At 38.2% G+C, this 17,735-nt stretch overlaps 1 protein-coding gene and 1 long non-coding RNA gene across 3 annotated transcripts; both read right to left on the bottom strand.

Annotated features, from left to right (window-relative positions):
* Positions 1-1,617: 1,617 nt before the first annotated feature.
* Positions 1,618-12,276, bottom strand: sufu (SUFU negative regulator of hedgehog signaling). Of its 2 annotated transcripts, none has more exons than XM_005800414.2 (12): positions 11,939-12,276; positions 11,452-11,586; positions 11,049-11,185; positions 10,110-10,252; positions 9,588-9,673; positions 8,059-8,131; positions 6,634-6,790; positions 6,430-6,532; positions 5,891-6,025; positions 3,113-3,251; positions 2,959-3,027; positions 1,618-2,871 (listed from the first exon to the last, which is right to left on the bottom strand). In XM_005800414.2, the coding sequence occupies exons 1-12, from the start codon at positions 12,085-12,087 to the stop codon at positions 2,782-2,784; spliced, it is 1,416 nt and encodes a 471-aa protein (XP_005800471.1). In that variant the 5' UTR covers positions 12,088-12,276; the 3' UTR covers positions 1,618-2,781. The 2 variants fall into 2 exon arrangements, with proteins under 2 accessions (XP_005800471.1, XP_023182689.1); XM_023326921.1 differs by having other exon boundaries at positions 6,634-6,787.
* A 1,363-nt stretch (positions 12,277-13,639) lies between these two features.
* LOC111606738 lies at positions 13,640-16,293 on the bottom strand. Its single transcript, XR_002752225.1, has 2 exons — positions 16,076-16,293; positions 13,640-15,149 (listed from the first exon to the last, which is right to left on the bottom strand). It is a non-coding gene; the product is annotated as an uncharacterized LOC111606738 (long non-coding RNA).
* Positions 16,294-17,735: the final 1,442 nt, after the last annotated feature.

The raw sequence follows: 17,735 nt of genomic DNA, 5'->3' as shown, positions 1-17,735 counted from the left end.
CAATGAAAATCATTTTAAAACCAAGTCTAACTGAGGTATGAGTAAGTGTGAGTCTGTCACCAAAATTCTTTTGGCTACCTGTTAGAATATTTTTAATCTCTGTGTATAGTAGCACAATCAATTTGTGGTTTGACTAGTCTATGTATTTGTGAACTAGAGACGATCAAGTGCTAGTTTCATCTTTACGAGACACTCACAATACACGGCAGCTTGTTCTGTACAGTATATAGGAGTGACCAGCCATGGACACAATAGGAAACAATAGGAAGTTGACTGATAACCTTTTTTCCCAATTAGGTCCAGTGTTTGGTACAGTATTTGCCTAACACTGATGTGTGACAAAAAAGCAAAAGCAGAAGACACTTGAAAGGGAACAAGTACTTTTTCAAAGAACTTCATCAAATAAGTTTAACAGAGCAGAAACATCTTCATACGTTATTAGGATTTATTGATCCAGCCCATTAGCTTGCTCTTGTCTGTAGTTGGAACTTCCACCCACAGTCTCAATCTCTCTGTTGGCTCTAACAGCTTTTCCTCCTGAATTACCCTGTTGTTAGCTCCGTCCATCTTCCCATCAACTCTGACCAGCTTCTCTGTCCGTCCAAACAAAAAGCCCTCCCACAGCATCCTGCTGCCATCACCATGTGTGGTAGCAGATGTGTTCCTGGCTAAAGAGGTAAGCTGCAAACGGGTCTTATTGTGATTTTTTTAAAACCAGTCACTCTTCCATCAAGTCAATAGTAATGATAATAACAGTTGCTCTGTCACCAGACTGTGGACCAGACTGTGGGCCTCCTGATTGTCAAGCCTGTAGGTTCATGGGTAGATTTAGTGGTAACATTCACTCTGTAAGATAATACATTCAAAAGTGCTGAATGAGATGCTCAGAGCTTGGAATATTATTTGATTTTCTAACACTGTTTTGTAACTTTTCCACAACTTTAATCTAGCTGTTTTCCTTGTTCATCATGGTGCTGCTTGTTCCCTATTATTCTCTTTAGATGACTATTTAAGTCGACTGGTTGCATTGCTTTATTTTTAACTTTGGGGTATAAAGGGTGGGTGAAGAAAAGTGCACACCACTCTTCCCCAGCTTTCAAGACCATGAATTGTTTTAATTCCAGGTTTCCACATCGTTTTCTGTTGGTTCACCACATAAAATCCCAATAAAACACATTGGAAAAATTGAATTTCTTTAAATAACTTTAAGAGAGTTAATTCTGTCTTAAAGTTTTCTTTCAAACAATGAAAACAAGAATGAGATCAATGTATGTATTTAAAATCCATTTACAGAAACTAGTTCCTTGTTTCACTTGGTGTCTGGCAATCCCCTGCAGTCAGTCTGAACCTGAAACTTAATTAAAACTAAATACACAAGTTCATACAGCAGAGCTTAATAAAAAGTGCAAACTAATTTGCACTCATTAATATTCTCCACATCTTCTGCCACTACTAATCCTTCATAATTAAATTACTACCAACACACTTTTGCATTTTTTAAACATTTTCTTGCGTACTTAGGATTGTTATTCATAAACTGAAGGCAGTGACAACACTGTGTCCAGCATGAGCCTTCAGACACATCCAACCACTCACAAGAACCGGCATTCACAACGCTTTTCAATCAGTGATCCTGATTTATTTGTGTAATAGCTACACTCTTTAATGCACTTAGGATTACAGCCAGCCGGTTCACTCAAAAAATAATAATAAAAAAGAAATTCAGCATCTAAACTTTTCTTTCATTATGAATGACAAAAAACATAAATATGCCATCACATGCTGCATGAGAGTACTTGTACAGTTAAGACAACACCAAAATATGCTGATTTTACATTTCGTGTTGATGGGGAATGAAATATGATGGTTGGCAGCTTAACCAGTTTCTTTTTTCTTTTAATTATGAAATAATGTGTTTTTTAAACAATCCGGTGCTGTACGTAAACGGAAAATAGCTTGTAGCTCAAGGCACTGAGGAGGTCCTGTGTTAGGTTATGGAAGACTGATATCTTTTCTTTGACATTTCCTGAAAACCTAATGCATTTCAGCTTTTAAAACACACCTGCTTGCATGGGGAAAATAAATGTTACATGTAACACTCTGTGGGGTAAGGCTCTTGGCAAGAGGGAGCTACAACAGCAGAGTGGCTAACCAAAGCTCTGTGGCTTGCTAAGGCAATGGTATTGAAAGATTTGAGACACAGACAGTACTGGCAGCCAAAAACTTTGGTGTGAACACAAACACATAAAAGAAAAATGTCCAGCATTTGTAAATACTATACAAAAAAAAGGAGTAACTGAAAACAAGACCAATAAACTGGTTTGCCATTTTAAGTCCCTTTTCTAAGGCCACTTGAATAAATAGTAGTGTTTCATAAAATGTAGCCCAGGTATTGCTTCAGACAGTCTCTGATGATCAAGGATGCCGTGTCAGTGATGCATATTTTAGTTTTTTTGTTGTTGTTGTTTTGTTTGAGCAATACAAGCATCCCGTTTGCCTCGCAGCAAAGTTCTCACAGAACAACCATCTGAACAAGCTGGTTTGAGGGTGGGTTGATAACCTCAAGGTACTAGCGCCTCAGAGAGAAGTGGTAAACAATGGGCCTAGTCTGAGAACACAGTAACAGTCAGAAATGTGTGGCTGATCCCCAGGATCGTCCTCCGGAGCAAAGCAGTCCTCTGTGGATGACAGTATATTTCTACTATTTTTTTTTCCTGCTCGATTTGCAGCACGTTCTGGGAGCGACGCTCTTGGAAAACATTTGTCTGCATTTTCTCTGCCTCATTGCAATGGGTTATCAAACACAGAGTCTGGCAGGATGGAAATCTTCAGCTTCTTCTCTGGCCAGCTGTATTCCTTGGGTAATTTTGACTGAACAAAAGGAAAAGGACACTAGAGTTGAGACAGCTAAGCAAACTGAAAGCAAAACATAAAGCAGAAGGTTTTTTTTTAATTTACCTCATCACGAGAGCCGAGCTCGTGTAAATCCCCCAGCATCTGCTCAACAAATTCTTCAGTCAGCAATATCTATGTGGGCAAAGGACAAACACCAGTTAAATGCTTTGAGTGTAAAGAAATCGCACAAAACAACTCAGCCCGTCTATGTGCATACCTGAAGCCAGGGCCCATGCGCCGCGTAGGGATGCTCTTCAGTGGCAAAAGCTCCTTCGACTCCAGTAGAGACAAACGTGATGGCCGTGTCTCCGTTGATGCTTTTATACGTGAAGTGTCTCCCGTGGAGTAACCTGCCCCTGCACACGATCAAATACAACACAGCATGAATTCTTTAGTTCATCCAATTACACACAGCTTCATCTGACCCGGACAAGTAGCAAGGTTTCTGCAAGTTCTGACTTACCCGCAGCATTATCATTATTTCAGTTTCAGGTCTTCAAGATTAAAGAAATAAGTGAAATACAACTTTTTCATTATTTTCCTCTCTTCCTCTGACTGCAGTATTTTTACATGCAGACTGCTGAATATAGCAACCTTCATAACAGTTGCTGTTGCCAGCTTTTAGTGATCACTATTGTATTCTGTTTTCCAATCATATCTCATAAAAGACATACTATGGAAGTGAAAAACAATTATTTTGCTTTTGCTTCCTGAATCATTTATAGTGAGACAACGTCAAAAGCAGAAATTTAAGACCATACCAAGCATGGCAAATGTTGATGTGTTTATTACTAAAATTGAGAGAATTCATTTTTTTGGAATAGAATAGCAAATTGAAACCATTTTGAGTGGTAAAAAGCTCTAGCAAGCTTCCATTTGACCTGAGTTTGAACCTAAACGTAGAGCGAATACATCACTGGAAGTGTGTGACGAGATGCTGAAGAACGGAAAGGTGGAAAGATGAGAGCAGCACCAAGTCAACAGTCTGTTTACCGGCTGCATTTCAGGAGAGCTCTACCTTGTGTGTTCAGCTGTTCCAGCTGAATAGACGGCCACAAAGCTGAAGGGAACAGTTGCTTTGACTCAGACTGGTTAGTACAAACACATCACAGTAAAGAGTCAAAATATCACATCGTTTCACAGAGAGGCTGTTCTTTTCTATTTAATTTTTAAGTGGAGCTACATAGCAGCTATCATCGCAATATCAATACTGGAACTGCAAAAAACCTGCTTTGTTGCCTTAGTGTCAGGCTAATAAACTGTAATTTGAGGATTATAAGCCTGTACTGTTATTATATGTGGATTTTTACCACTGAGTTTCAAAAGGCTGGACTTCTGCGTGATGAAGAGGATCAAAAGTGAATTTGCCTTGAGACCAAACTGACATTGAGTGACAACGAAAGAGAGGCTGAGGAAGTGTGTGTGATGCTGTTCAATTGTGACTGAAAAAGACGACTGGTGGTTTTAGTGTGCAGGAGGAAGATGAAGACGCCGATCGATTGCTTTTTTTTTAAGCAGCTTTGCTACATGTACTGTTTGGAAAAAGTATTCATGGTACACATTTCATTAAAAGTAAAAAAATAATAATGATAATTTACATTTTTTCGCTGAGAACATTGCTCTGCCACATAATATCATTATAAAGGAAAACCCTGGCCTGATGTATGTTTTTGTAAACCACCATCCCAAAACTATTTTAAGTGGAATTAAGATGATGTGACCTTAGATGATCTAAGGGACAGTATGCAATCTGCTGGGTTTCCTTAGACAGAAAACTTTTAAAGCTAATTTTAAAAGTGGGAACTTCTCATGCCAGTAAAGCTGAAAGCCATCGGGACCATTCGCATCAGTTTTTATCCACATGTAAACGTCATATTTGGTGCTCTGTTGGGCGATGGTGCCTCAAGCATTTGGAAATGTGGCCTTTTGAGACATTTTTTGTTCTTTGAGGTCTGCGCCCTTCTTTCTCAGATGCCGTCTTATGTTTATTGGCCTTCAGTAGGCATCAGTGGGAGCCACAGTGTTTTGGCTCAACCAGTTTTTGTTCCTGAAGCCACAGGATCTTTTAAAAACATTTAAAATGACTGCCTGACTGTGCTCAAACACTGCAGAGAAGTCACTCTGTGAGAGCTGCTTGTGCAGCTCAACAATTCTGCCATGTTCAAAGACAGAAAGCCTTTTTACTTTTAGCCATGATGCCCGACCTTAAATGACAGAAACTGATTGATTTTTGATTGTTTAAGCCGTTGTCATAAAATCAGCTGAAGCTCCTAAGATTAAGATTAAAAGTTAAAAGTCACTAACTCTTTCACCAGGGGTTTATGAATTATTAGTAACATACTTACTAGAAGGTGTTTGAACAAATATTTTGAGGTCATCTACATTGCAGATTACATTTAAAATATGTGCAAAAGCTGTACATAAACACAATGCTGAAGTTGGTTATGTGCTTTGAAGCTTCCAATTAAAAGGCTCAACTAAAGGGTGATTTCACAGCTTTTAAGGAGTCTGGACGGAGTTCAAGTCCCTCTAGTCGCAATTTTTAAAGTGTCTAATCAGTTTTCAACGATCCTGTCCAAATGTAAGTTTATGATGACCGGAGTTTTTTCATCAACAGAAAGAGAAATAGGCCAAAAGAAACGATAAAGCTGATAATTACAATGAGGTTGATAGTTTTAATTTATGGTGCAATTAATTGATTTATTGTTTATCGTGACAGGCCTAGTCCTACAAAGAGAAAATAATAGTTTATGAACACTCTTTCCAATACATCTATAACAATTCGTCAACAAAAAATATATATTTTGATTTAAAAAAAGAAAAAATAAAGAGAACCAGGCAACTAGGCACAACTGCACGTTTGCTCAATTTAAACTGATGTTATCCATTATCTTCTCAAAATATTTCCTTATCCTAAAATGAACCTTTGATCCATTTTTTTCTACATTTTAAAAACGGTGAATTAAGTGTGTGAGTGGTGGCGTTTCAGCCGTACCGCAGACAGAGGGGCAGCAGCGTGCCGGACTCCTGGTTGAATTTCAGATGGACGCTCTCCAGCTGGCGAGTTCGGACCAACTCATGAGGAACGATGGCTGCTGAGCTTTCACTCTCCAAACTGTCCTTCCGACTTCTGAAAAAAAAAAAAAAAAACCAAAAAACAAGATAAATTGTTAGTGGGGGTCCCTAAAGTGACAAATTTCCTGATGAAACTGTGGAAAAACTGTAGGGCAGGGGGTGGGGGGGAAAGTGTAGGAAATGGCAGGGCTTTGTCAGCACACAGGAATGTAGACAGATTGCTTCACAATTCCTGTCATGGAACCCACTGTGCAGGAGAAACCCAGTTCTAGAGAAAGGAGGAAATGAACAGAGACAAGCCAACGTAATATGCTGGTATCTTGGAAACAATGGTGATATCAGCTCAGATGTCAGCGGGGTTCTGAGTCACTGCGCATGAAGGAGGCATCTCTTTCTCTGGGGCCCACTGAGCTGAGCAGAGCCCATGTAAGTGTGTTGGTGTGTGGGAGGAGAACTCACTGAGCTCTGTCGTGGTTCTGTTTCTGGCTGCTGATGGGTGGCAAGGCCGCCTTGCTGTTAAACTCCAGTCCTTTTCTCAGGGTCTCTCTGATCTGTTCTGTGTCTGTTGAGTGGAATAAGAACAGAAGAGCTATGAGCTACTGAAAGCAGCTTCCCACCTCAGTGTTTTAGATTCGCTCCTGTAGTCTTTAGGAGATGTCGTACCTTTGTTTGAGAGCCGGCGAGGCTGCGATCCGATGCAGATGGATCGGCTGTCCTCCTCGTCGTCTGGGGGTCGGCTCAGGTCATCCCACACACACTTGGCACTCACGCCGCTCAGGTTAGAGCCCTCGGTTTCAATACCCTGGTCCACTCTCTCCTGCTTGGATGTGCAACAGACATATGCAAACATTAACACTAGCTTAGATGAAACTCACACGGGCCAAACATTTTAGAAGTGCATCTCAATAAATAAAAACAATATAATCAAAAAGTCACGATTGATTTTATTCAGGAAGTGTAGCTCATTATCTGGGTTCATTACACACAGATCGGTATCGGTACAGAGGGGTGGTTCATGCCAACTGATAAACTAAACGGCATCCATGTGAACAATTGTAATTATGAATGTGGCAAACTGACCTGACTGTGTATGTGTGTGATATGTCAGGGTAGTAAAACTGGTCTGCTGATATCTCATCCTGCAATGCAGGAACATCAACAGCATACTGCTTAGCCTGTAGCTTAACCGTCCAAGCTCCACGCTTCAGAAGAGCAAGGCAGGTTTTATAGCAACCGACGGGAATGTGACGGGGGCGTCCCGTCAGTTCCCAAAACCACAGGAAAATAAAAAAATAGCTTATAAAGGCGCATGCGGGGTCAGTCCGACCTCTCTGAAAGAGTGGGAGGCTTAATTAAAGGGTGTGTTAACTTCTCAGGCATTATTATAACCTGCATGGGACCATTCTAAAAACACTTCTGTGTTTGTTTTCATGTTTAGCACAGACTGAAGGACAACTTTTTCTGCCTTTTTTTATTTTTAGGGAAATTTTACAACTCTGTGCATGTCACTGCTTTTATTCAGAATAAAGTCTGTCTTTGGTACCTTTGCCAGTGAGAGCAGGAGCCAACTCCTAACTGGATTAATTAATTTTGTGCCCATATGAACGATTCATTCTGAATATTTAATCTGAATAGATTTTAACCCAATCAAGAAATTTTGCATATGTAAGCATGGCTCCGCAGTTTCACCATGATTACAGAGGTTATAGGATTTTCTGAATTAAACATTTGTTATGTTTAACATAACAATATGTGTTTTTTTTTTGTTACACTCAAATTTTCTGAAAATGTCTTTTTCATTTAGGTGTAACTATAAATTCTAAAGATTAACTGACCTCAATGCGACTTACAGCGTATCGCTCAATGTGACATGAACGTTTGACTTTTTGAATTAGATTGTGGAAATAAATGAACTTTTTGATGATATTCTAATCAATTCTAATCTAATCTAATCAAGATGCATGTAGTAATGTCCAAACAATTCCTTAATCTACTCTCAATTAATTTTGCATTCATAATCTTTTAACCTTCAACTAAAAGCAAAATACAGGAGCAACTGTATGTGTGCAGATTTGAATGAAACCTTACTTGTAGATGTGGATCAATTTCAAAAATGGTTTCTCCTCTCCTCATGTCAGTGATGAGCCAGGGGCCGCCAGCTCTGTAAACCAGACAATTAATATTAACCTCTAGTTAAACTCGAAAGTTATCAAATGACCAAAGTTTGCACTCCCAGTTCACAACACACTCGAAGTGTAAGTGATATGGACTGCTTTTCAATACAAAGTTTATTTAACAGGAGCTGATCTGAGCAAAACACTATCATTTGACAAAAGAGAACTCATAACACACACACAATAAATACTTTCTTTTTTACTCAGAACTGTGAATTTGTCCAGCAGTTCGGTTACAGTTTTGCAGAGGCAGATGATTTTTATCCATTCCCTCACAAAATGAGCTCACATTGGCACTCCCTACATTCAAAGTGTTTCATCACCAACACGGTCCTTTGTTTTGACTCATCAACACCCACGTTCCTGAAAGAAGAGCTTCTCTGTCTTTCAACTTTAACCTTTTCAGTTATGAATCAGAACTTTAAATTGGTGTCAGATCATATTTTAACTCATTAGCAATGCAGCAGTTATTTTTGTTGGGTTATTACACTCAAATTATCTACCAACACAATGCGTCAGATTCATCTGAACAGTTATGAGATAAATTAACGCCTACACTCGCTTCACTTCAGCAGCTCAGACTTCTCTAGGTAAATGTTAAAGTTCAGATTAAATATTTAAAGGTCTAATTTATTGATACAGGAACTTAAAGCTGTAGCACAAAAATGAATTTAAGGCATACCAAACACATACCCAGCTGCAATTAGGTTGAATTTACGTTTATAAAAGACTAATTTCTTTTTATTAATTAATAATGTAGCAACAAATTATTAACCTGAACAGTGCAGCAACTCTGATGTAATGTTTCTCAGGTTCTTTAGAATAAAACCTGCATCCTATATTTTGATATTCCTCTAACAGCATCTAGTGTAAAATATTTTTGCAGCCCCAAAAACTGCTTAGGAAGAAGTCGGACAACACTACAAAGAGTTCCAGATTCCCATTAAGTGTGCATGCATACTTCCCAGATCTTCCGATATAATGAGGTCACATTTAATCTGCAGGAAGCACGTTCAGTCCTAAAACACCCCACCCAACAATCCAGAGACTTAAATATCTACTGCCAAATGTCCTGTAGCAGTTACTTCAAGCCCCCTTTCAATATTAATTCAACAGCGGAACAGATTTCTTTTGCACTTCAATAAGACATACAAACAAAACTCCTTGCTTTCAGCAGCTGCAGTTAATTTGCAATTGCAGCCTCAAAAGTATTATTCAAAGATTTAAAAAAAAAAAAGTCTGAATATTTATTTTTGGAAACGGTTCAGACTTTTGATACCAACATCCATAATCCTAAGAGCTGATAGTGCTGTTTTCAAGAATCTGTTATGATTTAAGGTAAACATATGCAAACTGCATCAAATTCTATAAACTAGACAAAAAGCTATGCAAGAAATCAGGATAATGCCTGGGATTTTTTTAAGCTTCAACAGTTTTACTTACACTTTGATTCCACGCATCAGCTCCAGGATGCCCTGTCCATTCCACTGCTGGGATGCCTGCAGCTCTTCTGCACACACGCCCACAATCTATAGAGAGCGCAGAATTTCATAAAGTGTTGCAGGAACTCATGCAGCATGCATGAGTTCCTTAATTGTATGTGTTTATCGTTTTCTTCCCCTTTTATTTATCAGACTTGACGCACCTGATTTCAGGTAAAAAAGCAATTTGAACTGTGCATCTACACAGAACAGTATGAAAGTCTCATATCAAAACAACTGTCATTGGGAGCTACCGAGGTTAAATCTGCTGAAAATCAACTCTGTCTGGATTCAGGAACCTTGTGCTTCTCAAACTAAGTGCTACTTTTTCTTCTGTTGGATAAAAGAAACGGCAGCCAATGTTTGAAAGCATTGAAAGCAATTCATCCACTCTCCTAATTAATTACGACTCCCCAGCCTCTTCTCAAGGCTAATGCTGTATGTATAGTAAAGTTGTTTATTCATGTGAGGTATTGAAACCCACCTGGAGAAAGCTGACGGTACCAAACGGAGTCTGGATGGGGTGCATCTGTGGGTCTTCAGTAAGCAACATGTGCTGAATGCGAGACTCGCTGTTATCCAGTGGACTGTGCCATGACACATGATCCCCGCTACAAAATGTGTTTTCTACAGAAACATAAAAAAGACAACATATGTTTCATAAAATGAGACTTGGACTCATCTCTATTCTTAATTTCCCTAAGATGATAAAGAAAGAGCAACAATCGAAGAAAAATGATGGGAAAAAGAACAAAAAGAAGTGAAAACAGGGATGAAACTGGTATCCAGATGTGGAATGAAATGCATTAAAAATGGATTTCCAACTGACTGAATCTGTCTACTTGGGAGGTAATAAACACCCTGTTTGGAGTGGAAAGAAAACCAAGGGAGAGAAGATGGCCAAGAATCAGCATTCGGTTAACTTAAGGGCCCACCCACAAGCAAATTGACCCCAGCTGGAAAGCAATGCAAAGAGCCTTAGATGTCCTTTCTTTCTGCAAGACTTTATTTAACTTCTCTCTGGTCGATAAATTCAATTTTTGGACATTAAGAATCTCAAAGATACAAAAATGACCTCAAATATTAAGTCAATAATTGAACTGAAGAGTCAAAGGGGGGGCACAGGCAACAAGACTTCCTGGGAATCTGAGGTTCGAATGACTCTTCCATCCAGGCATATTGAAATATATCAGTCTAAGAACATATTTTAAATAAATTAAGACATAATATCTAACATATGCTGGAAACATGCATATAGAGACAGTTCTAAAATAAAAATTATCCAGTGAGTCTAATAATGGCTGAGTAAACAAAAACAAATAAAAGTCCAGAAGATATCATTGATTACTTTAAAACTGCAGGAACATTTTTTTTTCCACTGTACTTTTCATCAGCACCATTTTGTAAGATTTATAAATCTTACCTGACTGGAAGACATAGCGAGCCAAGCCTTGCATGAGTTCTGCAGGCCACGTTGGAGGTGCTGTCTCTCCCGCCTCTCTCTTGAGCCTGAAGGTAAGTTCAAACCCAAATCCGCTGGGCCCGTCTGTTCCTGTAAATCTGGAGGAGAAAAACAAAAGTGGCCAAAGAGCAACAGTAACTGGATGTTTGTTTAATCTTAAGTGTACGGGATTGCTAAAGTCACAATGCATGTCAAAATCAATAAACTGCCATTACAATAGGTGGTTATCATGTAAAGTGTTAACCTGTAGATAGGTTTTCCCCCACACAAAATGCATTAGTAAAAAAAAACAACAAAAAAAGTCATAAATTAATAGAGATCAATTATGTAAAATGTAGAAAAATGACACAAAAAATTAACTTACTCGTGGACCCGATTATCTCCATACAGGTCACTGAGTCCAAAGCTTACATAGTGCCAGTGTTCCTGGACGTCCTGAGCCGCACAGCCCATGTTCCTGTACATGCTGATGTAGTCTAAGGGGTCTGGTCCACCAAGCCTGGAAAAGGAAAACCACTGACCATGTAAAGTTTTCTTTTTGTTGTCAGTGGACTGAGCTTCTACAACAGCCAATTTCTTCTTTCTAAACGCTTTAAACCACATTATGAAACTATAACTAGGATTAAGATTGCTTTCATGTGTAGTGTTTGTACCAAGTTTGTGTCGTTTTGAACTTGTTTTCAAAGGATATTCCTGGATGTTTGTTAGCTTAACTGTAAATGTTAGCATTGTGCGCTAAGCTAACTTAATGATAGTTCTTAGCCTTTGATACACAAACTTTTCCTACTATTTGCTAGAATATCTACTTATGAATATAACTCAGACCAGCTACAGCATATCGTGTTACCTACCAATATTTAACAATGGCAGTAACTTGCAGCGGGTTGGCCTGATCGGGGTAAAGTCGCCGACATTCCCCATATATAGCCTGCAGTCCGGGAGGAAACAGTGGCACCAGCCCGTGGGCTTGCGCACCACTGTTAGGCCGTATTTCATCCATACTACGGCCTCGAATAAACCGGGTTGTTCTCTAAAGGTAAAACCAAAGTGTATGGAGTTTGTATCGGTTCTCCCTGATGAACAAAAGTAGTCAAAACTACACCATAAAGGTCCCAGAAACAATAGGTCGACTTCTTTGCAAAACTCTTGTTGCTCCTTCCACACAAAAAAGCTCTAACAATTGGTTGGACAAGGAGATCTACGTCACAATACTGACGGGGAGTTTTAACCAATAAACATGGAGTATAGGATTAATGGCTGATTATGATTGACTGATTCGTTGTGAGTGGGCGTGTCCAGTGGCAGGATTGGGACGGTGGGTTGGGCATTGAACGTGTAGAAGCTTCTCCGGAAACTGTACGTTGTAATTCGTGGCGGTCGAACTGATGCTTTCATAAAGTATATTAAGCCTTATTTATTAATTGTAAAAAAGAAACAACTTCCCTTTTTGGACATTCAAATTAAACATTAATTAAACGTATTTGCAGGCAAAATAATATTACGTTATAATATAATTAAAATGATTATTAATTATGTATAATTATATTAGAGGAAATAAAAAGAAGCAGTCATGTTCAGAATATTATTTAATATTAAGTAACTCAATTCACTAAGTGAAACGCATTAACTACACATAATGGGGTTTTCAAGCCTTTATTTTTATTTATTTTTTATTTTTTTACAGTTGATAAAAAGTACAGTTTAAGATAAGACCAATAAAAATATATTTTTACAGAAATGTGGCCTTAATGAGAAAGTATAATTTTTTTATTACTATTGTAAATATATTCTAACATTGTAGAATAGTACTGTAAATACACATATATAATAATTGTCATAACTAACAATATGATGACAATTGTAAATGATTTAAATGATTAATAGTTCATGTTATATTAAGAATCTATCACATTTTGTCAATTAAAAAAATTAAGTATGCCATTTGGCTTTTTTAAGTGATGCATTATTATAACTTTTATATTTTTATATTATCCAAATTATTATATATCCAATGTATATTCAATTTTGAATCTAGTATACCTGCAAATTGTCCTGGTTTATTCTTTAGGTGATGTTGTGAAGTGGAGTTGTCAAATAAAAAGGAACTCTCAAGAACCTCAAAACTGCTCCTGTTTTAGCATGTTACTTAATGTTTTACTATACACAGATGCTTAATATATAAATAGATGTGATAATGTTTGTAGGAAATCACACAGAATATGATCCGCACCTTATAATAACTGTTTGTTGTGATTATTCCTAAAGTGAACAACGTTAAGAAAAAATACCAATCTGAATATTATTGTAGCTTGGTCAGTGTGACAGCATGACTAGCTTCCAGAATAAGATCATCACGTAGTAACGATGCCGTGTATATATAAAAAAACAAACAAAAAAATCTTGAGTCTACATAAGGTTTGCATATTCACTTTAAATAGTATCAGAATGATTAGGACACATGTTGTGAAAGTGCAGAACTATGCAAAGTATTTTTCTGTACTCAGACAGGCCATCGTTTTGTTTAGGATAAGTAAAGACAAGAAGGAAATAGATTTTTTTTTCTTTGAAATATTTTATTTAAAAAATCTCAAGTCACAGGGACAAAATTAACACATACATAAGTTAAAGAAGTTATTTCACACCCTTCCTTCCTTGATCAGAGTTGATTGTGGTGTACGTGTTTCACAGAATCTTTTACATCTGACAATATCAATTAAACTTTGTGTAAATGAAACACTGAGTTACTACCAGCTAATCTGGTAGTTAATGTTAATTTTTTGTTAATTTTTTACAGGTTATTTAATAATGAGTTTGGTGTGTTTCCATCATGCATTGATTATGCATGCAGTGGTACAAGAAAAACCACATTTCCTATGCCACATGATAAATAGGGTATTCAAGCACAGGGTACAAGCCCCATGGCTGACGTGCGTCTACAGCGTAGCTCGATTTGTGTGAAATAAACTGTATTCAAGCTGAACAGTCACTGTCTCCACCTCTGATTTTGTTTAAACTTTGATCAGAATGGTAGAAAATTGTGTAAGTTTACAGTGATGTACACACGATTAAACAAAAAGGTCACAATTCCTATGACTCAAATGCCCTGAGAGAAGTCTGTGTAGTAAATGGCAACAGCTGAAACTGTAACAACCACTCTTTTTGTAAGAGCAGGCCTAATCTCTTTGTGGGTGGAAGTGAATAATAAGGTGAAACTACAATTAATAACCTTTCAATGTGAAACATTCAGCTTTGATCTCATGATGTGGCAGTCCTTACGTTCTGATTCAGGAGGATATTATGAGTAGAACATCGATATTTGCCGTTTCAGTCTACATACATTTCAGAAACTACATACATTTCTCATTGCTCTTGTTTTTAAACAGTTTTTGTGTATATTGTTTCATCTGCAAAAACAGCTAGCAAGAGCAATTTTCAATTTACAAACACCTCATAGTTCATTGTATTTACAGAGTCCTTTATGAACTTTGTAAAACTTTGTAGACAGAAAACAAACCAAATGCAACAGATTAAATCAGTTGTAATTTCTGCTTAAATATTTTACCTGTTGTCACGAATTATAATCATAGTTTGTTACAGAATTCAGTCCCAAATACCGAAGGAAAAGCAGGAACAACACATATGAGGCAAAATGTTGCATCATACAATAAAAAGAAATAAAATTAAATGAAAACCAAATGTTACACACTTTTCTTAAATGCAACAAAAACATTAATTATCTACAATTATTATTCAATTCCAACTAACTACCAGGAAAATAAATCAAAATTTTAAACAACTTGGACTTACAGTTCAAACACACAAATACAAAAATAGTCTGAATTCAACACTTATAGGCCTACCAGTATTAATTGATTTAGATGATCATGAGAGCTGCTGTCGGATTCCAAACAATGTGCTCGACAAACCAGTACCAAGCCAAAAGAACTGGATCCATAGATGACATCTTTACATGTCACCATCTATGGAATTCAGTTCTCACAGCGGAGCACTTATCAGCACGGCGTCCTCAGAGGTGTCCTGATCCTCAAATGGCAAACCTGTCTGAAGAAACTCATATCTCAGTATCAATTTGTTTAGATCACCACTCTATTAGTCAGACACAGCAAAAATTTTACAGAGCATATATACAAATAACTGCAACATAACTTCGGAGTAAGCAAGAAAAAGGGAGTAGAAGCTTGTTACATAGCAAACAGAATGACGAGGCGCCCTTGCCCATTTCTCAAGAACAGCAGGGTGAGGATGAGACGATAACATCAACGCAGCTTCTTCCATGGTAAGATTGAGCAAGAGACGATTACTGAGGTGACTAAACTTAGCCTCACACAGCTAATAATTATTGTTGGAGTATTTGTTTCAAATATAGATATGTTATAGCTTCAAAGTTTAGGATATGTTTTATCAACATACGGCATAAAATTGAAATGTGCATAAACAGTGTATGGGCCAGATCTGACTAAATAGATTCCATTCTGGAGTTTGAAACGCCCCACTTCAGGACCCCAAACTTCTGCTAAACTCAAGTGTTCCTGGAAGCGCCGCAAAAACGAAAGTTTGTCCACTATCTGACAAGGGTCATGGTGCTCCGGTCAACAGACGAAATGAATCATCAGTTACACTGCCAGGAAAGGAACTTGCTGTGGGTCAGTGTTTTACAGACACACATAGTGTAAGTAAATGAGTTTGATATTAATTGGGCTGCAGTACAGAAGTCTTTCTAAGGAAAACCACACCTGAGCACATTTGGGAAACGCACACCTTCCTGGCAGTTAAACAAGGAAACAACCGGTTCTGCGGGCCGGCTATTTGACAAGAAACATCCATTCATTAAGAAATAAATAAGAATTAATCAACGAAACGATAAGAGTTCCTGATGGCGTTCAATAAGTGTTGCATTTGGGTTGTTTTTTTTAATAGAAACTCTACACTAATATCCACATCAAAATGTAACATGTTTTACTACGTACCTGAAGAATATCTTCCCAGATCCTGGCTGTATCAGAAAAGTACTTCTTCATTAAAGCCAGGATTTTTCCATGTGTATACACACACTTCAGGAGTCCTTGTTTGTTCACCTGCCTTTCCAGCTCTCCCTGTCATGACCTCCAACTCCCGAGAAAATATGAAACCCAGTGCCTGACATTCGCAGCAAATGTGCTTAAATACGGACCTTTCACTTCACCCATCAAACCTCCCTCCTCTCTGTTTTTCATACACTCCCTCTGTACGGTAAGCCTGACAGTCACTTCCCAGTAAGAAGGAAGCAGTGGGTGTGAACAGCACGCCCCCTCACCATGAATCAACACATAATAGTTTCTGAGGAAAACCATCTGACTTGCCCTGCCCCCTGTTCCCATAAAGTAAGCAGGGGAAAGGCTGTGTCTACTCGAGGAACCAGGAATTCCCCCACAGGCCACAGAACAGCTGTCAAGATGAGAGGAGATGACGAAGCGGACACACTGGAAGTTTGTCGGTCAGTTTCTGCAAACAGAAACTGTGCTAGGACAACCCTATGTAATATACTTGTTGAGTGGCATTCAATGCAAAAATGTATTTACACAATAGGGAACTGGAAAGTCTGCTCATACCCTCGTGGGTGTTTAACAGTACAGTCATGTAAGAGATGCTGACATAATGTTTCCAAAAGATTACGGCGGTTCTTTGAGCAATAGCTGCAGGGATGAATGTAAAAATGCACATACTCAGATGGCTTTCTACCAAACTATATGAAAAACTAGGTCTCAAATAACTTTATTTGCTGTTCAGAGAAAGTCAAACATGATAGTGATGTAGCAACTTCTTCATAGAGTCCTATTGTTCAGCCAGTAATGAGGGAAAAAAAAAAAGCTGATTTCCTCATCCTCCTCACCTGCCTACCTTAAGTACAAGCAACTAGTCTGGACTTGATGTGTTCTTCCTCAGAAAAATCCCTCTTAGATTTATTCACTGGATTTCCTTGTTCTGTACCAAAAGGGGATTCCAGATAGTTGGGAAACTATCACGTAGTTCCCTACGCCATGCTTGGCTACACGTCTATGCACATTTCCTGGATCCTATACATGCCTGAAACGTGTCAAGACTCATCGTTTTGGAGCAGGACCCATTAGGGCTATATATTCTGAAAAAAAAGGCGGTACAGAGACCCCAAAGAGTTCCCCTCGCTATTGATGCGCCGTGACGCCAGCATCCACTTTCAAACCTTGTCCCTAGGCTTGGGGGATAAGTTGCAATTGACATTTTGTGCTAGATGGCTGAAACAAGCCGGGCTTTCATGCTGGTGTTTGAACACTGGGGAAAACACTTGCAAAGGTCACTGAGCCCATTTCCTTTCTGTCTTCCCCATGCATCTAAAGACCTGGAACAGCCCCTTTTAACATCACTTTAGTTCTTGGCATATTCAAATTTCTTTTTAGGAAGTAAAAAGTAGAAGGAGAAACCCAAGAATGCATTTTTTAAAGTTTTTTTCCTACTTCTTATTAAAATTCTAAAACATTTTATATTTAAAAAAAAAAAAAAAGATGTAGCGAGAAATCGGCTGGTGACTAGAACGGGCAGAGTTTTTTTGTTTGACTGGCTCTTATTGGTGTTGTTAGTTGGAAGCTAAAACTCAAATTTTTTTCTACGTTT

Source organism: Xiphophorus maculatus, chromosome 22 (assembly GCF_002775205.1).
Source record: "Xiphophorus maculatus strain JP 163 A chromosome 22, X_maculatus-5.0-male, whole genome shotgun sequence".
In the NCBI taxonomy this organism is placed as follows: Eukaryota; Metazoa; Chordata; class Actinopteri; order Cyprinodontiformes; family Poeciliidae; genus Xiphophorus; species Xiphophorus maculatus.
This window is presented reverse-complemented; position numbering and strand designations above follow the sequence as displayed.

Coding starts and splice junctions, on each gene's coding strand:
- sufu (XM_005800414.2), bottom strand. CDS start 12,087: ATGGATGAAATACGGCCTAACAGTGGTGCGCAAGCCCACGGGCTGGTG. Junction 6,791..8,058: donor AAATTGATCCACATCTACAA/GTAAGGTTTCAT, acceptor TGCACATCCAAG/CAGGAGAGAGTGGACCAGGG. Junction 2,872..2,958: donor AGCTCGGCTCTCGTGATGAG/GTAAATTAAAAA, acceptor CCTTTTGTTCAG/TCAAAATTACCCAAGGAATA.